This window comes from Leucopleurus acutus (assembly GCF_964270905.1).
Source record: "Leucopleurus acutus genome assembly, chromosome: 12".
Classification (NCBI taxonomy): Eukaryota; Metazoa; Chordata; class Mammalia; order Artiodactyla; family Delphinidae; genus Leucopleurus; species Leucopleurus acutus.
The window spans coordinates 18,321,302-18,341,040 of NC_139154.1; the positions used below are offsets into that span (position 1 = coordinate 18,321,302).

Consider the following 19,739-nt stretch of genomic DNA (forward strand, 5'->3'; position numbering starts at 1 on the left):
GACCTTAGTGTGCAGATATCTTATTCAACTTGTCCTCTCCTCATATTTAGAAGAAATAAACATAGTAACTCACTGCAGCACTTTGAAATTTGCTCTCCAGGCTGTATGCAATGTATCTGGACTCTGGGGATAATAATATACCTACTCTGAGACTGTTATACTGTGTATAGTATAGTGAATATATATAGTATAGGTATATATATATAGTATAAAAAGAAGTAATGCATATAATGGGCTGCAAGCACTGAATAAACGTTGGCTTTTTCTGGCTTTTTTTTTTTTTTTTTTTTTTTTGCAGTACGCAGGCCTCTCACTGCTGTGGCCTCTCCCGCTGCGGAGCACAGGCTCCGGACGCGCAGGCCCAGTGGCCATGGCTCACGGACCCAGCCGCTCCGCGGCACGTGGGATCCTCCCGGACCGGGGCACGAACCCGGGTCCCCTGCATCGGCAGGCAGACTCTCAACCACTGCGCCACCAGGGAAGCCCAAACGTTGGCTTTTATTATAAAAATATTCAATAAATATTACATTGCCTGCCGTATGCAGGCTCTGAACTGGGCTAGACTACAGCCTACCCAATCACAACTTACAATCTCATGGAGGAACTAGCAATTAAAATAAGAAGTTCTAGTTAAATGTGATGAGTGGGAAGAGCAGAGTGAAGATGCCAGAGGGGTCCCTAACCACCTTGAGTTGGCAGAGGGCGCTTTGGACCTGGCCTGGGAAGTTCAGACCTGGGGGATCTGATCAATCCAGGTTTGGACCTAGGGGAGGAGGAGTTACAAGGGTGATGAGGTGGAGGGGAGTGAGGAGTGACCTAGGGGGAAGTCTAAGGGTCAGAGGACGTTTGTCGTTCCAAAGAAAGTTTAGTGGAACTGGAGGAAGGTGTGAAAGCTGGTGAAGGTCGAGTTAAGGATTTTCTGAAGGTCATCCTGAGGGAAGCCAAAGGGTTTTTAGCAGAGGACAGAGAAGATCAGGTTTGGTCTTTGGCTACTATGTGGAAAAGGGTTGTTAGAGGTTCAAGGCTGGAACGAAGCGGGGCAGTCAGGAGGCAAGGTCTAGGTGGCTGTGACCCAGGTGACAATGCTGAGGATGGATCCAAGGCTCGATATAAAGTCAAGTCGACAGGACTAAACCACATGGGGCTGAGAGAGAGAGAAATGTTGAGTGACTTCCAAGAAGGAAAAAATGGAAGAGTAGTGAGGGTCCTGTTTTTCTGGAGAGCCTGTCTTCTGACTCCAGAAAGCAAAGCCAAGGGAAGAGGCTGTATATTTTTTCACGTGCATTCCACCATGGGCACCTGTGCTCGTGCCTTCTGTGGCTTTGTAAATTCTCATCACAAGCCTGTGGGTACGTAGCACACGACATGCTCTCCCCCCTCCATTATTGCTCATAAGAGCAAGAATCATGATGATGAAGGAAATATACTGCAATAAATTCCCATTTCACCCTCAAAGCCCACTTAACATCTTTTATTTAATATTTTCTCTGATGGAAAGAATGGGAAAACAGTGATTGAAAAATATAATCCCACTGAGTGAGATACATAGCTTTTTGAGATTTGGACCTAACAGTTTTTTGAAAAAGTAGACTGGAGCTGAAAAGGAGACATGAATCTTAACCCACTTCACTGAGAACTGTAATTGCCTTTTACTCCTGTGTTCTGTGTGCAGCCACATCTGTCTGGGTAGAATCGTAAAGCAGCATTTGGCTTTATCCCCGGCTGCTTGTTTCATTCATGACTTATGTATGGGCTGTTTCTTCTTCTGGAACACAATGCTATTTTGGTTTTCATGTTTCTTGGGCCAGCATCAAATCTGTCACCTTGGAAATGAAGTGTTGAGCAGGGAGGTTGCCCTAGCAACTCTTCATTACAAGATGCTAACTGGCACTTTCAGTGGACCAGATAAATTTAATCTTAGCTCTTTCAAAAAGATTAATTCATCACCAAGTCATATACAGAGTAAAACTGCTTTAGGTATTTGATGAATCTGGAACTTAAAGCTCTTTATTGCCAATGCCTTTGAAAAAAAAGAAACAATTTGGGAACATTAGTTTGCATCGTTGAAAAGTCCACTACATCACCACCACCACCACCACCATCATCATCATCATGTCTTACCAGCACTGCATCAAGGCTTCCTGCTTTGCCCTAATCTGGGTTCAGCACATAGCTTTGTGATCAGGTAGCCCGGGCCTGCACCCCAGCTTTGTCACTGACTCCCGATGGGTCATGGCAAGGTCCCTAATCTGGTACGTGGTGAGCCCTCAGACTAGGTTTTGAGAAAAACATTTGATCTCATCAAAGTATCTGATGGAAAATTTAGACCAACATAGTGAGGTGGCTTTTTATCTCATCATTTAGCTGACGAGGAATGTTAGGGATGCTGCTAAGGGCATGGCATCTTGTTGCTTTCAAATATAGTAGCAATGAAAACGATGCTGATAGAAAAGTTTATTTTAATTAAAAAAATCTAGAAGGACAGTTAGTACAAAAGCTATACGTATTCATTGTGTAGAAAAATTAGAAACTACAGATAAGTAGAAAAGAAACAATAGAATATAATTCCTCACATATGAATTGTTTGGTGGTTATCTGGCCAAAGTTTTTTCACTACATGTATAGCCTTTGTTCTTTGTTTTTGTTTTACCAAAATGAAGTTGAACTAAAGATACTCTGTGCCTTGATTTTTACTCAGCAGTCTATTTCAAATATTATTGCATGCCAGCAAATACTCATTTACTATACCAATTAAAATGCTAGTGACCTCACTAGCAATTTAATTGAAATTTATATTAAAAATTTTTTTTTACTTTCTAAAAATTTAGATTGAAATTTGTGAGATATAACCTACACTGTAGTAAGCAACATATTTTCATGGGTTTATGAATGATCTGATTGACACTTCTCTTTCCCAGTTGACTTTGTAGCCCCACCTTCAATTTGTTCTGTGGAGCCTGGAGATGTTTCTGTTTAAGCAGAGGTTTAAGCTTCAGCACTCAGCAGTTTGCACAACTATAAGGTCACTGCACCGTGTTCAGGGTCAGCCACGTGGGATTTGCACAGCCTTTGCATTTTCATTACTCACATCCAATCAGACCCCTCCTTGGCCAGTCTGACAGCAGGCTCTGGGATATTTATTGGAAGAAATGATTTAGTTGAAAAACAGTGAAGTTGGTGAATTCAGTTAGTGTTGAGTGATGAATATATAAACACCAGTTTACACTATTTTCTCATTTTCAAAATGTTGTGGGATGGCTTACAAACACAGCCAGAATGTTGTCAGGTAGAATTCTTCCTGTACTACTTTAACAGCTAATAACTGTGTGTACAGTTCCGTATCCCCCTTTCTTCATTTAGCATATCTTATGAACATATTTCCCTGTAATGACCAATTTTGGATGAATTTTAATGGTTGTCCTAATATTCAATGACATGAATTACTACAATTAATTTAACTATTCCCCCCATTATTGGGCAGTTTACTTGGAATTTTAAGAGTGCCTATTTTCCTACATCTTTGCTGTCACTTAGAGCAGTAACATTAAAACAAACAAACAAAAAACACCTGCCAATTGCTAAGTGAAAATGGCATTCAATTTTAATTTTTTTCTTTTATTGTTTGAGAATAGTTTTCTTGTGTAAGCTAAATATATCTCTTAAAATCTTGGTTACATCATTAACCTTCTTGGCAAACACCTCTTTTAAAATAGCAAAGGTACGCTCATCTCGTGCCTCAATCACCGAGAACTCAAATTTGGTAGACTCCAAACACAGTATTTTATAATAGAGATAAACTTCTAAAAATGTTGGGGCCTCAGCCATTATTTGAATTTATATAATTTTAGTCTTTTACGTATTCAGTAAGTGGTTACTTTGTACATGCATTGTGCTAGAAACTAATATTTTTTAAAGGAATAAAAAACTAGAGTTCAGTGGAGAGGAAAACCAAATAACAAAACTGCATTTCAATGTATACATCTATAGAGGGATTGAATGAGAAAATATATAGATTGCCTGGTACTTGGCAAAGAGTAAGAGATAAACACTATTATCATGTTTTTTAATTTTTATTTTATTGTTATTTTTTATACAGCAGGTTCTTATTAGGTATCTGTTTTACACATATGAATGTATACATGTCAATCCCAATCTCCCAGTTCATCCCACTGCCACCACCCCCAAAACCCCGCTTTCCCCCCTTGGTGTCCATACATTTGTTCTCTACATCTGTGTCTCTATTTCTGCTTTGCAAACCAGTTCCTCTGTACCATTTTTCTAGATTCCACATATATGCATTAATATATGATATTTGTTTTTCTCTTTCTGACTTACTTCATTCTGTATGACAGTCTCTAGGTCCATCCACGTCTCTACAAATGGCCCAATTTCGTTCCTTTTTATGGCTGAGTAATATTCCATTGTATATATGTACCACATCTTCCTTATCCATTCTTCTGTCGATAGGCATTTAGGTTGCTTCCGTGACCTGGCTATTGTAAATAGTGCTGCAATGAACATTAGGGAGTATGTGTCTTTTTGAATTATGGTTTTCTCTGGGTATATGCCCGGTAGTGGGGTTGCTGGGTCATATGGTAATTCTATTTTTAGTTTTTTAAGGAACCTCCATACTGTTCTCCATAGTGGCTGTATCAATTTACATTCCCACCAACAGTGCAAGAGGCTTCCCTTTTCTCCACACCCTCTCCAGCATTTGTTGTTTGTAGATTTTCTGATGATGCCCATTCTAACTGGTGTGAGGTGATACCTCATTGTAGTTTTGATTTGCATTTCTCTAATAATTAGTGATGTTGAGCAGCTTTTCACGTGCCTCTTGGCCATCTGTATGTCTTCTTTGAGAAATGGCTATTTAGGTCTTCTACCCATTTTTGGATTGGGTCGTTTGTTTTTTTAATATTGAGCTGCATGAGCTGTTTATATATTTTGGAGATTAATCCTTTGTCCATTGATTCGTTTGCAAATATTTTCTCCTATTCTAAGTGTTGTCTTTTCATCTTGTTTATAGTTTCCTGTGCTGTGCAGAAGCATTTAAGTGTCATTAGGTCCCATTTGTTTATTTTTGTTTTTATTTCCATTACTCTAGGAGGTGGGTCAAAAAAGATCTTGCTGTGATTTATGTCAAAGAGTGTTCTTCCTATATTTTCTTCTAAGACTTTTATAGTGTCTGGTCTTACATTTAGGTCTTTAATCCATTTTGAGTTTATTTTTGTGTATGGTGTTAGGGAGTGTTCTAATTTCATTCTTTTACATGTAGCTGTCCAGTTTTCCCAGCACCACTTATTGAAGAGACTGTCTTTTCTCCATTGTGTATGCTTGCCTCCTTTGTCACAGATTAGTTGACCATAGCTGCATGGGTTTATCTCTGGGCTTTCTATGCTGTTCCATGGATCTATATTTCTGTTTTTGTGCCAGTACCATATTGTCTTGATTACTGTAGCTTGGTAGTATAGTCTGAAGTCAGGGAGTCTGATTCCTCCAGCTCCATTTTCTTCTCTCAAGATTGCTTAGGCTATTCAGGGTCTTTTGTGTCTCCATCCAGTAAAAAAATGCCATTGGTAATTTGACAGGGATTGCATTGAATCTGTAGATTGCTTTGGGTAGTATAGTCGTTTTCACAGTATTGATTCTTCCAATCCAAGAACATGGTATATCTCTCCATCTGTTTGTGTCATCTTTGATTTCTTTCATCAGTGTCTTATAGTTTTCTGAGTACAGGTCTTTAACCTCCCTAGGTAGGTTTATTTCTATGTATTTTATTCTTTTTGTTGCAATGGTGACTGGGATTGTTTCCTTAATTTCTCTTTCTGGTCTTTCGTTGTTAGTGGATAGGAATACAAGAGATTTCTGTGCATTAATTTTGTATCCTGCTACTTTACCAAATTCATTGATTAGCTCTAGTAGTTTTCTGGTGGCATCTTTAAGATTATCTATGTATAGTATCATGTCATCTGCAAACAGTGACAGTTTTACTTCTTGTTTTCCAATTTGTATTCCTTTTATTTCTTTTTCTTCTCTGATTGCCATGGCTAGGACTTCCAGAACTATGTTGAATAATAGTGGCGAGAGTGGACATCCTTGTCTTTTTCCTGATCTTAGAGGAAATGCTTTCAGTTTTTCACCATTGAGAATGATGTTTGCTGTGGGTTTGTCATATATGGCCTTTATTATGTTGAGGTAGGTTCCCTCTATGCCCACTTTCTGGAGAGTTTTTCTTATCATAAATGGGTGTTGAATTTTGTCAAAAGCTTTTTCTGCATCTATTGAGATGATCATATGGTTTTTATTCTTTAATTTGTTAATATGGTGTATCACATTGATTGATTTGTTTACATTGAAGAATCCTTGTATCCCTGGGATAAATCCTACCTGTTCATGGTGTATGATCTTTTTAATGTGTTGTTTATTCTGTTTGTTAGTATTTTGTTGAGGATTTTTACATCTATATTCATCAGTTACATTGGTCTGTAATTTTCTTTTTTTGTAGTGTCTTTGTCTGGTACCAGGGTGATGGTGGCCTCATAGAATGAATTTGGGAGTGTTCCTTCCTCTGCAATATTTTGGAAGAGTTTGAGAAGGATGGTTGTTAGTTCTTCTCTGAATGTTTGGTAGAATTCACCTGTGAAGCCATCTGGTCCAGGACTTGTGTTTGTTGGCAGATTTTTAATCACAGTTTCAATTTCATTACTTGTGATTGGTCTGTTCATATTTTCTATTTCTTCCTGGTTCAGTCTTGGATGTTATACCTTTCTAAGAATTTGTCCATTTCTTGCAGGTTGTCCATTTTATTGGCATAGAATTAGCTTGTACTAGTCTCTTATGATGCTTTGTATTTCTGTGGCGTCCATTGTAACTTCTCCTTTTTCATTTCTATTTTTATTGATTTGAGTCCTCTCCCTCTTTTTCCTGATGAGTCTGGGTAAAAGTTTATCAATTTTGTTTATCTTCACAAAGAACCAGATTTTAGTTTTATTGATCTTTGCTATTGTTTTCTTTGTTTCTATTTCATCTATCTCTGTTCTGATCTTATGATTTCTTTCCTTCTACTAACTTTGGGTTTTGTTGGTTCTTCTTTCCCTAGTTCCTTTAGGTGTAAGGTTAGATTGTTTATTTGCGATTTTTCCTGTTTCTTATTGTATTGCTATAAACTTCCCTCTTAGAACTGCTTTTGCTGCATCCCATAGGTTTCGGATCATTGTGTTTTTGTTGTCATTTGTCTCTAGGTATTTTTTGATTTCCTCTTTGATATCTTCACTGATCTCTTGGTTATTTGGTAACATATTGTTTAGCTTCCATGTGTTTGTGTTTTTTACATTTTTTCCCCTGTAATTTATTTCTAATCTCATAGCATTGTGGTTGGAAAAGATGCTTGATATGATTTCAATTTTCTTAAATTTACTGAGGCTTGATTGGTGACCCAAGGTGTGATCTATCCTGGAGAATGTTCCATGTGCACTTGAGAAGAAAGTGTAATCTGCTGTTTTCGGGTGGAATGTCCTATAAACATCAATTAAATATATCTGTTCTATTGTGTCATTTAAAGCTTGTGTTTCCTTATTAATTTTCTGTCTGGATGATCTGTTCATCTACGTAAATGAGGTGTTAATGTCCCCCACTATTATTGTGTTACTGTCAATTTCCTCTTTTATAGCTGTTAGCATTTGCCTTATGTATGGAAGTGCTCCTATGTTGGGTGCATATATATTTATAACTGTTATATCTTCTTCTTGGATTGATCCCTTGATCATTATGTAGTGTCCTTCCTTGTTTCTTGTAACATTCTTTATTTTAAAGTCTATTTTATCTGATATGAGTATTGGTACTCCAGTTTTCTTTTGATTTCTATTTGCATGGAATATCTTTTTCCATCCCCTCACTTTCAGTCGGTATGTGTCCCTAGGTCTGAAGTGGGTCTCTTGTAGATTACATATATATGGGTCTTGCTTTTGTATCCCTTCAGCGAGCTTGTGTCCTTTGGTTGGAGCATTTAATCCATTCACATTTAAGATGATTATCAATATGTATGTATGTTCCTATTACCATTTTCTTAATTGTTTTGGGTTTGTTTTTGTAGGTCCTTTTCTTCTCTTATGTTTCCCACTTAGAGAAGTTCCTTTAGCATTTTGTTGTAGAGCTGGTTTGGTGGTGCTGAGTTCTCTTAGCTTTTGCTTGTCTATAAAGCTTTTGATTTGTTTGTCAAATCTGAATGAGATCCTTGCCGGGTAGAGTAATCTTGGTTGTACGTTCTTCCCTTTCATCACTTTAAGTATATCATGCCACTCCTTTCTGGCTTGTAGAGTTCCTGCTGAGAAATCAGCTGTTAACCTTATGGGAGTTCCCTTGTATGTTAGTTGTCATTTTTCCCTTCTGTGGTATAATTGTTCTCCAGTTTGTGAGTCCAGTGGTTATGGGATTTGATTTTATTGTGATTGCACCCCTCCTAGCATCTCATTGCGGCTTCTCCTTTGTCTTTGGATGTGGGGTATCTTTTTTGGTGAGTTACAGTGTCTTCCTGTCGATGATTGTTCAGCAGTTAGTTGTGCTTCTGGTGCTCTCGCAAGAGGGAGTGAGAGCACGTCCTTCTACTCCGCCATCTTAAAGCTACAATCCCATTATTGATAAAACTATTCTTAATAGAATTGATAAAACTATTCTCACCTATTGACAAAATTAGTGGTTAAGGTGTATCTCTGGTCTAACACTGGGAAAAATTCTAACAGAATCAGCCCAAACTAGGGCTGTCCATGAATTCCAGGAATTATGGTCAGTATCTCTCTCTCACTCCCCCCCTCCCCCCTGCCCCCCCTTCCTCCCTCTGCCCTCCATCCCTCACAGTTAAAATCTTCTCACACAGGGTGTGATTAGCATCAATTTGGTAAGGCTTCTAGGTTTACCTCAAGAGAATTGAAGTAGGTAATACCTTGAGGCTCCCTTTTATTTTCAAACACTGTCCAGAAGCGTCTCCCATTAGTTGTTAATGCTTGATTTGCATTATAAGAGGTAGCAAGTATCTTTGACCAATAGAATGAAACGGAAGCAAGGGTATACCAGTCCCAAGCCCAGGCATTAAGGCTCCTTGGCTATTTCTGCTTACTCACTTGTGCCTGGGAACATGCCTGGTCAAGCCTTCTAGAGACACGTGGAGCAGAGCCAAGTCCCCCCAGTCATTCCAAGAAGTCATTCCCAGATCAGCCAACAGCTAGTTGGTTGTTCCATTATTTTGTTTTGAAAACATAAACAGTTATATATATGTATTCCTATCTCTGTATTACTTTCCTAGGTTTGCTGTGACAAAGTGTGCCGCAAACCGGGTGGCTTAGAAATTTGTTTATTCTTTCACAGTTCTGGAGGCTGGAAGTCTGAAATCTAAGTGTTGGCAGGGCCATGCTTCCTCTGACTGCTCTAAGGAAGAGCCCTTCCGTGGCTGTTCCTGGCTTCTGGTGGTGGAATCCTTGGCATCCCGTGGCTTGGACCTGCATTACTCCAGTCTCTTCCTCTGTCATCACATGGCCTGGACTTCTCTGTCTCTGTGTCTACCCCTCTTCTTATAAAAAAAAAAAGAGAAAAAAAGAAAGAGGTAACAAGTAAACCATGTTCAGGAGGTGTGACCAGGTGGTTTCATTCCCTCTCACATAGTATCAGTTTCCTCATTGATCACACTCTGCTCCCCACCTGCTTCCCTACAGAAGCTGGGAAGCCATGATTCTGATCCCCCAAGTCCCTGTGAGAATGCCCCTTATGACCTCATAGTCACACTAAACTTGACATCATAAAGAGAATAGCCCATGGGACCTCCACGTGACTACCATGTTGCAAAAACCAAGACCACAGACTGAAGGTGTGGAGTATGACTTTGTCTTTCCCTAAATCTGCATGCAGAAAGGAACGAGAGTGGGTACACACGAGCCAAATTTGAACTCCTACCACACTGAAGTCCATGATGGCCATGCAAGGCCTGAGATCCAAATCCACCAAAGAGGGAGGTAGAACGTTAAACAATGGGTTTTCTTTACGCACCGTCAGTCAGGCGTCCAGCGGATCCTGGTGAAATGGTGTAATGCTGCTAAATACTTTGTGGGGTTGATTTGCAGTTGAGCCATAAGCTGGCAGTTTGCAGAGCTATTTATAGACTTCTAGGGGGCCTTTTTCCCAGGGGAGATACCTATGTAAGGGTCTTTCATTCTGTTGAGACTGATTATTTTTCCTCTGCAAGTTTATGTGAAATTTTAAGAGATGGTGTTTTTTGTTTGTTTGGTTGGGTTTTTTTTTTTCCACTTCTGCAAATTTCATTAAGTTTTCAACGTCCAGTCACCTCAGCTTTTAACCCACTGTTTTGGCTTCTTCCCTTTGACAAAGATTGCTTAGAAGCCACATGATGACTTCTTGTGTCTGACAAGTAGCGAGGTTCGACTATTCAGCCAAACCAAATGTCTTGCTTTTCAGCCTTCTGAATCTTTGGCTATTTTTTTTGTCTCTTTTGGCCTTGATGTTTTAATTGCAAAATTATGTAGTTTGCAATTTCAGTATCTGTTTTTTTTACATGACTTTATTATTTAAAATACTGTTCTTTTTCTCATCCATTTGTTCTTAACGGCACTCTGTTCTTACACTTTTATATGACTGTTACATCTTTGAACAACCTAATCATACTTAATTTTAATCATAATTCATATAAAGTTATTGTTAGGTGGCTCGTAAAATTAATTTCTACTCACGTGAATTGATGTTCTGATTGTTGATTTGCTCAGCTACTGTTTTTAGCATTTTTGTGTGTGTATTTAGGAATTTTAGTACGTTGGCACATTTGGGGTTTTTTTTGCGGTACACGGGCCTCTCACTGCTGTGGCCTCTCCCGTGTGGAGCACTGGCTCCAGACGCGCAGGCTCAGTGGCCATGGCTCACGGGCCCAGCCGCTCTGCGGCATGTGGGATCTTCACGGACTGGGGTACGAACCCGTGTCCCCTGCATCGGCAGGCGGACTCTCAACCACTGTGCCACCAGGGAAGCCCGGTTGGCACATTTTGACAAGATTTTTAAAAACCTGTTTTTTTCTCTGTCTTCTGTTTTGCAGTTACCTAAATCCATCCCCTTGTACCCCAGTCATTGGTATTTAGAGCTCTTGTCCCATGATGATACTGGGATAGTGTGGATTGAGGATGGTTTGGTTCAGTTCTTGGTTGTTAGACTGCACTAGTGTCCTCTCTCACCAGGCAGGACCTTCTTGCAGGGGTGAGAGAACCTCATACTAGTGCTGGCTTCAGGCACTGAGCCTGACTCAGAGTCCCACTTGCTTTCTGGGTGTTGAGCTCCCACCGCCCCTGCCATCTTTGCCCACGAGAGTCAACAAAGACACAACTTCAGCCCTGCTGACTTATTCAACATTTTGTCTCTAGAAATACATCAACCATGCATCTTTCTTTTTCCTTTTCTCCTTCTTCCTTTCCCTTCTCTCCTTCCTTTCCTTCCTTTCTTTTTATGCATTTTTTCCTTAAATAACAACAATACAATTTTTGTATGATTTTGAAGGCAAAGGGGAACATAAAACATGAGCTCTGTATCATCTGGATTGGAAGTAAAAATTTACTTCTTAAAAGTGATTCCCACATTTTTTTAAATTAACATATCAATTTATTGAAATTACTGATAGAAAATATTCTGAAAGTAAATATCACAGGTCCCTGTTGTCAAGGCCAAAGCTTTCTTTCATCTTATGATTAATTGGGTTTTTTTTAATTAATTTTTATTGGTGTATAGTTGCTTTGATTCCCCACATTTCTAAAATGCCTACATGCTCCTCGTGGTTGGAATCATACACAGTATCGAAACACTGTTAGACCTTATATTCTCCTGTTAGACTTCTTCTTTTTATGTAAATAATAAGACATGGAATAAGCCTTTTTGCAAGCATACATTTATTCATTTATCAACAGATATTTGTTGAGGGCCAGGCACTGTTCTAGGTGATAGGAATACAGCAGTGAATGAAACAAAGTAATATGCAGACAGGTAAATGTAAAATATTACAGGTGCTGTTAAGATAGCATGGAATCAGAGGCATCCCCAAACCCAGAAGGAAGCATCAGACACAGACAGAAAGAACTCAAAAAGATGCCCTCTCATTCTGGTACTCTGTTGTTCTTACAGAAAGTGGTTTCATTGATCACTAAGCCTTCTTTATTTGACATGTATAAGGATCTCTTACAAATTGATAAAGAAAGTGGTCAAAAGATATTAACTATAGTCAGATATTCTTAAGAGAAAATCAAATATAAAATAAATATGTGAGAAAGATGTTTAACCCAGCTAGTAGTTCACAAAGCAGCAACAATGATATTCTATTTCTTATCGCCGATGCCCTTCAATTTGACAGAGGCTTATTAAGATAACACTTGATTCTGATTTGGGTTTCCTGAAACAGGTTTTTTTTTGGGGGGGGGGTATTTTTTAAATATATAGTTTTAAAAATTGGAAGGAAAAGGTTAGCAGTGATATCTCTGATTCTTATTTTTTTTAATTTTCTCTATTTTCTAATTTCTCTACAAATATAATGTATTGATTTTATAGTCAGAAAAACATACTGTACAGCCATCAGATCCATTTCTGAAGGCACGTGTTAACCTATCAAGTGACCCTTTCCTTTGGCATTGGCATATAGGTGTTCCCTCTGGCACATGTGTGCAGTGACACAAATAAGATGACTTTAATTAACCCCCAAGGAGTGAAGCTTAATATCTACAAGCAAAAAGTGGAACAGGCAATTAAGTCCTACGACAAGTGAGTATTACACCTGGCTACTCTTTAATGGATGTGGAATTTGTTTTGGCTTGTTTTCCCTTCTTTTAGCTTAAATTTTTCATCTGGCGCAGCTGTTTAACTGTGGTCCGTGAGGAATATTAACAGCAGCAGCAGCTAACATAAGGGGCTTCCTCTGTGCCAGCACTGCGTTAAGTACTGGGCTGGCCAAAAAGTTCGTTCGGGTTTTTCCGTAAGGTGTTACAGAAAAGCCCGAGCAAACTTTTCGGCCAGCCCAATGCTTTACCTGAGTATGTCCAGCGGGGTTTTCGAGAAGCCATCTTCCCTTTCCAAACTCTGCAGAAATCTCATGTTTCCATGAGCTCTTTAAAGCTTTGCTTTTTAGCAGAGCGAATTGGACCATTTTAGTATCTAACATTCTGTAAAGTGACACCACACCACAATAAAGAAACACCACAATAATGAGATAATTGATTTAAACAATTTTTATAGCAAAATCAAGAAGATGACCAAGTTGACTACAGTGAAAACTGTACTCTTAACTAGCCACTGTGTTAGTACTGAGTGAGGGGGCCTTTTTTCCCAAGGGCAGATAACCCAGGGTTTGCTGGAGAAGGAGACCCAGGGTCCTTGAATCCCAGCCCCTTCCTGGGGCCTGGCTCCTTCCGGCCTGACCTGGGAGCCTGCCTCAGAGTGTTGGTGGAGAACACAGCTCTGGGGCTAGAATCTCACCCGCTCCCAGCTCTCTAATCACCTCCGCACCCTGCCCCTCAGCACTTAATTAGTCCTTGGTGCACACGCTTTGATTAAACGTTGAGCTACCCAGCTCCTCCAGGCAAGCCTATTCTTGGTTCTGGAAGCTGTGCAGTTGGGTTTTCATTAATACCATGCGGTTGGGGAAAGGTAATAAAGTACACCAGAGTGAACGACGGGGCCCAGGCCAGCATTTACTGATCTGTTGTCATTTTGCAGCGTGTCTAGTGTGTGTTCAAAAAAAGTATAAAGCCTGACTTCTGTTGCCTGGAGTGCACGACCCAGCCCAGAGGCTGGCCTTTCCGCCCCACGCCCATCACGGTCCTCTCCAAATCTCCTTACACTTGAGCCTCCTCCACTGCCCTTGCCTGAGAACTGAGGCTGTGTGGCACGGGCTCCTGCAGCTGCCTCCACGGGCTTCTCAGGACTTCTCTGAGTCTTTGTGGGCCCTTCGTTTCTCTCGAAGGCAGGCTGAACTCTGCCAAGGCTCGCCCTCCCCTGTGGGCCTGAGACTTTGCTCTGTAGTTACCCTCTTACTGGTGCTGGCCCTCTTCTCCGCCTCCCCGCCCCTGCACCAGGCAGTCCTTCCCTTGCCTTGAAGCTCCACTGCCCCTCTTCCTGCCCCCTCCCGCCAGCTGTCCTCTTTCTTCCCTTCTTGCCTCAGCGCCAACGGCCCTCCCCAGAGAGGCCTTTCCCCAACGACTCTGCACCACCCACCTTGCGTGTGGCCCTTGGAGCGCTCACAGCTTCTGTACAGGCCTGTCCCTTCCCTGCGAGGATGTTGGCCCCCGAAGGCAGGCGCTGGGCTGCCTGCTTTCCCCCTGGTCTTCTCCTCTTCCTAGCAGGTGTCACAATATATATATAATATATATATATATATTTTTTTTGACTGTTGGAATTTAATTTGAATTTGATCTAATTCAAGTTTACTTATTAAAATTGATCCAATTCAGTTATTCAAAATGAAATATAATATCATTCATATTGTAATTTAATTTGCTTGACTCATTCAAATATTTGAGTGCTGTGATTACCTGGCCTGTGAAAGCCTGATGCCAGGCCATGAACTGGGGCTTTGAGGTCAGATAGCTACTTGACAGGTCATACGACACTTGTGAGCTTCACTTGCAAGATCTGGCTCTCGGGGCAGTTGTGAGGGTTATGTAAATTACATACAAAGAGCAACTCATGTTAATTATTTCCCTCTTTCATTCCCTATATCTGCTGATGCTAAAATAACCCTAAATACATGGAATGGAAGGGTCACACAGCTCTTCCCACTGAGCTGACCCTTTCCCGAGAGTTTCCAGGACAGGGACCCTTCCTTCCCAGGCAGAAGAGAGTCCTTCGTTAATGGCAAAACCAAAATACAGACAAAGTAGTGATTTGTTCCAGTTCTTACTTCCAATGAGTGAATCCAGAAAAGCCTTTTAGTACCCTTAGAGGAATATTATACTATATTGTTTATTAAAATGATATTAATTTAAATATGATCATTAACATTTATTTTAATATGATTAATGTTTGATATTATTGATTACATTAGTATTATTTGGTATTAATAACTTGATGTTTATTTTAAATGAATTATTTATTTATTATTGTTATTTAATAATATTAACATTAATATTATACAGAACAAAGCTTCCTGATCTTTTGTATTCAATAGTGTTGAAGAATTTTGCTGGCATAAATGTCAGTTCCCTTTTCCATCTTGCTTCATCTTTCTAAAGATATGCGGAATATGAAAAGATGAAAAGTAATTAATGAAACTTAGTTTATCCCCATCTCATCCCCAATACAACATTTCTAAGGAGTTTCCCACCACAAGTAAGCCAGATATAACCCTAAGTCCGTATGGTTAGGGATGACCAAATGAGTGGGAAGTTCACAGTCCTCTGGCCAAAATAGTGACATAAACTAGCAGTTTTGGTCACACTTAGTGCCCATGTGTAGGAGTCCTTCTGGTTCAATATTTTAAGAATTGCAGAAGCAGTTTTGGCTTTGTGTGTCTGAGCATAAGCTCTGAGTGAGGATTACCAGGGTTGGCTGGATTCTGGGGTGACTTTTCCACAGCCTGTGTTGTGAATCTGAGGTCAAGGTCTCAGCCCTCAGATCCACAGGAGAAGCATCAGTTCTGGCTCAGGGACCAGGCATAGTAGCCTCTGCTTATCATCGATTTGCTTGGGCTGCTGACTAGACTTCTGAAGTGTCATTAGTTACAAGTTGCTTTGCAAATGAGCCACTCGGTACAAGTGGATTTGCCAACTAGAGGTAGAGAAAGCTAGCAAACGCTATGCTCAGCCAAATTTCAGTCTCCTAAAGCAAAGAGGAAAACTGTGGTTTGTCAAATCCCAGCATCCCACAAGGACTGCCCTCGTCCCGCACGCTTAGAGGCTTTCCCACGGTTGCCTTCAGGGACAGTGGAGCCGGGATTCACACACTCTCTGCTGCCCTCAGCTCACACCCACTCGCTTTTTCTGCCCTGTGTGCTTTGAAATAGTTCAGTGAAGGCGGAAAACAGAGGAATAATAGAGGTTATGGAAATACCCTCTTGGAAAAATATTTTCTGAAGAACAGAATTAAAATTAGAGACATGTCCTAGCTAATTGGACCCACATTCACCAACTGTTTCTGAGTGTCTAAGCCTCACCCTCCTTCAGAAGCTGGAAGGAATGAGCCTTAGTTATTCCTGGTCACTTTATACATATAGCTCACTTAATCCTCACAACTGCAAGGGTAGGTGGTGTTATCTTTGTTTTATCAATAAGAAAACAGTGTTTCAAAAAGTTATGTAACAGGTTCACACGGTGGCAAAGTGGAGATGCTGAGATTTGAACCCAGACCCACGTAGCTCCCAAGCCCTCATCACACTCCCAACCTCCCTACTCTACTGCCTGCACTTTCAAGATTTAGACTTAAAAGGATTTACAGTTTTGTTTTGTTTTGTTTTTTCCCCAGAAATGCACACAAGCCTTAGAAGCCCATTGTTTCATCAACCACATCATTAAAGAAAACCATTTCCAAATAGACCCCAAAAAACTAAAAACATCAAGAGACACAGGAGCCGAGCTGGCTTATTTCCCACTTCCTGACTCTTCCTGTCACTTACAGAGCGTTTACCTGTGTGAGACATAGTTCTGTGTGCGGCACATAACTTGCTCGTTGAGTCTGCACTGCAGCACTGGGAGGGAGGTACTGTGATTACCCCCTTTCTACAGAAAAGTTGGCTACTGGCCCAAAGTCTCCCAGCTAATAAGAGGAGGAGCTAGCTGAGCTTTGGACCCAGGCAGTCTGGCTCCAGGGTCTGTGCTTTTCACCACCGTGCCAGACCCCCTTTCCATGATCTCACCAGGCCTGTGATGGGAGATCAGGGCAGGATAACACCACCCAAAGTGTGCTCCCAGAGCCCTGTGCCACGGACGCTGGGTCCAAGGATTAGAAGCATGCCTCCTGGGGAGAGGCAGTATTCTCCCACCCCATTTTACTGAAGCTTTTTTGCTTCATGGAACACCAGCTCACAACCTGTGGAGCCAGTGTTCTGTGCCCTGTGCCCTAGTAAGCCTGATTTGGGTGATGATGTAGCACTACAGAACTGGGCTGGAAGCTCTGGAAAAAGCACCACTGATTAGTAACAAGAAAAGGAGCTGTAACTACCTGATAGAAAGCACTGGCTCCAACTTCCTCCTTCCTTCTTGGGTTGCCAGCATCTCTCTGCAAACACGTTCGGTGAGCTTTAGTCTCAGCCCCACCAGCTCTCGGTGCTGGATAAGTAAGGCGCTTCATCTGTCTGCCCCTCTTAGCGGCTGCATTTGGAAAACAAGGAGATCAGGCTGGTTGATCTCTAAAGTGTGTCCCAATCCTCTTATTTATGACCCTATTAACCTTTTATTTTTGCTCTGAGAATCCAGACAGAAGAATGTCTACAGAAGGCAGGTTAAGGGCACACATATTTTTCCTTACGAAGAAAAGCAGTGGGTGTTTAGAAATATCTTCATGCAGAGATAATGAGGAACAGTTTGTTTGCTGCCTTTTCTCAGTCCGGGTTTTACCTGATCCAGCAGAGAGCTGTGCCCTCCTTTAATATTTAGCATGATTGCCACAAAGCCCCGAGGCTTCTGCAGTGATGCTGAGGGTGGGAGACACTCACATCCCATCTCTTTGAGCGAGTGGCAGTGACATGGTCCAGCGGTGGTGGTGCTGCGGGGCTTGGGATCTCCCTGCCCGGGTTCAGCTTTTTGTCATGAAATGAACTGTTGCTCCTAAATAACTATTGTTGATTTTTTTTTAAACAGGCGCCTGAATAAAATTGTTTGGCAAGCATTATCTCAAGAGGAAAAAAAAAAGTAAGCCAGTTTCTTCTCACTTGTTAAAAATTTTTTAAATTTTGGTGAAATTCCCGTAACTTACAATTAACAGTTTTTAAATGTACAATTCAGTGGTATTTAAGTTATTCAAAATGTTGTGCAAACCACCACCTCCCTGTAGTTTCAAAACTTTTTTATCATCTCAGAAAACACCTTGTACCCATTAAGTAATCCTTCCCCATTCCTCTCTCCCCCTCTGGTAACCACCAATCTGCTTTCTGTCTCTGTGAGTCTGCGTATTCTGGATATATCATATGAAAGGAATCACATATCATGTGACCTTTTGTGTCTGGCTTCTTTTACTTAGTTAATGTAAAGATTTAATGTTTTCAAGGTGCCTCCAAGTTGTAAGCACATGTAGTATTTCCTTCCTTGTTGCCTGAGTAATGATCCCTTGTATGTATATACCACAGTTTGTTTATCCATTCTCCCATTGATGAATATTTGGGTTGTGTCTACTTTGGGGCTTTTATGAACAATGCTGCAAAATACGTAGACGTTTCTGTGTGGACATGTGTTCTCATTTCTCTTGAGTACATACCTAGCCGTGGGTATTCTGGGTCACAGAGTAATTCTGTGTTTAACTTTTTGAGGAACTGCCAAACTTCTCATTTACTTTCCGCAACTGCATCTTTTTACATTCCCACCTCGTACATACAGCAATGTATGAAGGTTCTTGTTTCTCCACATTGTTGCCGACACTTGTTATTTTTCTCGTTTTAAAAAACTGAAGTCGGACTTCCCTGGTGGCGCAGTGGTTAAGAAACTGCCTGCCAATGCAGGGAACATGGGTTTGAGCCCTGGTCCGGGAAGATCCCCTTAGCGGAGCAGCTAAGCCTGTGCGCTACAACTACTGAGCCTGTGCTCTACAGCCCACGAGCCACAACTACTGAGCCCATATGCCACAACTACTGAAGCCCACGTGCCTAGTGCCCATGCTGCACAACAAGAGAAGCCACCGCAATGAGAAGCCCATGCACCGCAACCAAGAGTAGCCCCCGCTCACCACAGCTAAAGAAAGCCTGTGCACAGCAACGAAGACGCAGTGCAGCCAATAAATAAATAAATTTATATAAATAAATAATAATGTTTTGCTAGTAATATGGTGAGGCTATTTAGTTCTATATTCATAAGCAGAAATAATCGTGTAGTTTTCTTTTCTTTAGGATCTTTGTTTGGCATTGGTATCAGATGAATCTTGTCCTCATATAATATATTTGGAAGTGACTCCTCTCTTTTGTTTTTTTGGGATTGAATAGGATTGATGTTAATTGATCTTTTTATGTTTGGTAGAATTCATCAGTGAGGCCTTTTGGTCCTGGACTTTTCTTTGTTGGGGGATTTTTGATTACTGATTCAATGTCTTTATTATAGGCTGTTGAGATTGTCTATTTTGTGTGAAGTCAGTTTTGGTAATTTGTGTGTTTCTAGGAATTTGTCCATTTGTATAGATTATCTAATTTGAAAACATACAGTTGTTCATATTATTCCATATAATCCTTTTAATTTTTGTAAGATCAATAGTAATGTCCTTGCTTTTGTTTCTGATTTTAGTAGTTCTGTCTTTTCTCCTTTTAGTCAGCCTAGCTAAAGCTTTGCCAATTTTGTTGATATTGTCAAAACCCAACTTTTCATTTTGTTGATTCTGTTATTTTTCTGTTCTCTCTTTTGTTTATCTCTGCTCTAATCTTTAATATTTCCTTCCTTCTGCTGGCTTTGGGTTTAGTTTTCTCTTCTTTTTCTTGTTCCTTAAGGTGTACACCTAGGTTGTTGATTTGAGATCTTTCTTTCTTTTTACTAGACATTTACAGCCAGAAATTTCCCTCTGACCATTGGCTTTGCTGCATC

At 40.5% G+C, this 19,739-nt stretch overlaps 1 protein-coding gene across 2 annotated transcripts in view; it reads left to right on the forward strand.

Annotated features, from left to right (window-relative positions):
* The window catches only part of VWA3B (von Willebrand factor A domain containing 3B), a gene marked incomplete at both ends in the record, with an annotated part of 205,589 nt that overhangs the window by 143,490 nt on the left and 42,360 nt on the right, over nucleotides 1-19,739 (forward strand). For both annotated transcript variants that reach the window (XM_082851818.1, XM_082851817.1), the window contains 2 exons: nucleotides 12,674-12,792; nucleotides 17,820-17,870. In XM_082851818.1, the coding sequence (XP_082707944.1) occupies nucleotides 12,674-12,792; nucleotides 17,820-17,870 (170 nt within the window). The remainder of the gene's footprint in view (nucleotides 1-12,673; nucleotides 12,793-17,819; nucleotides 17,871-19,739) is intronic.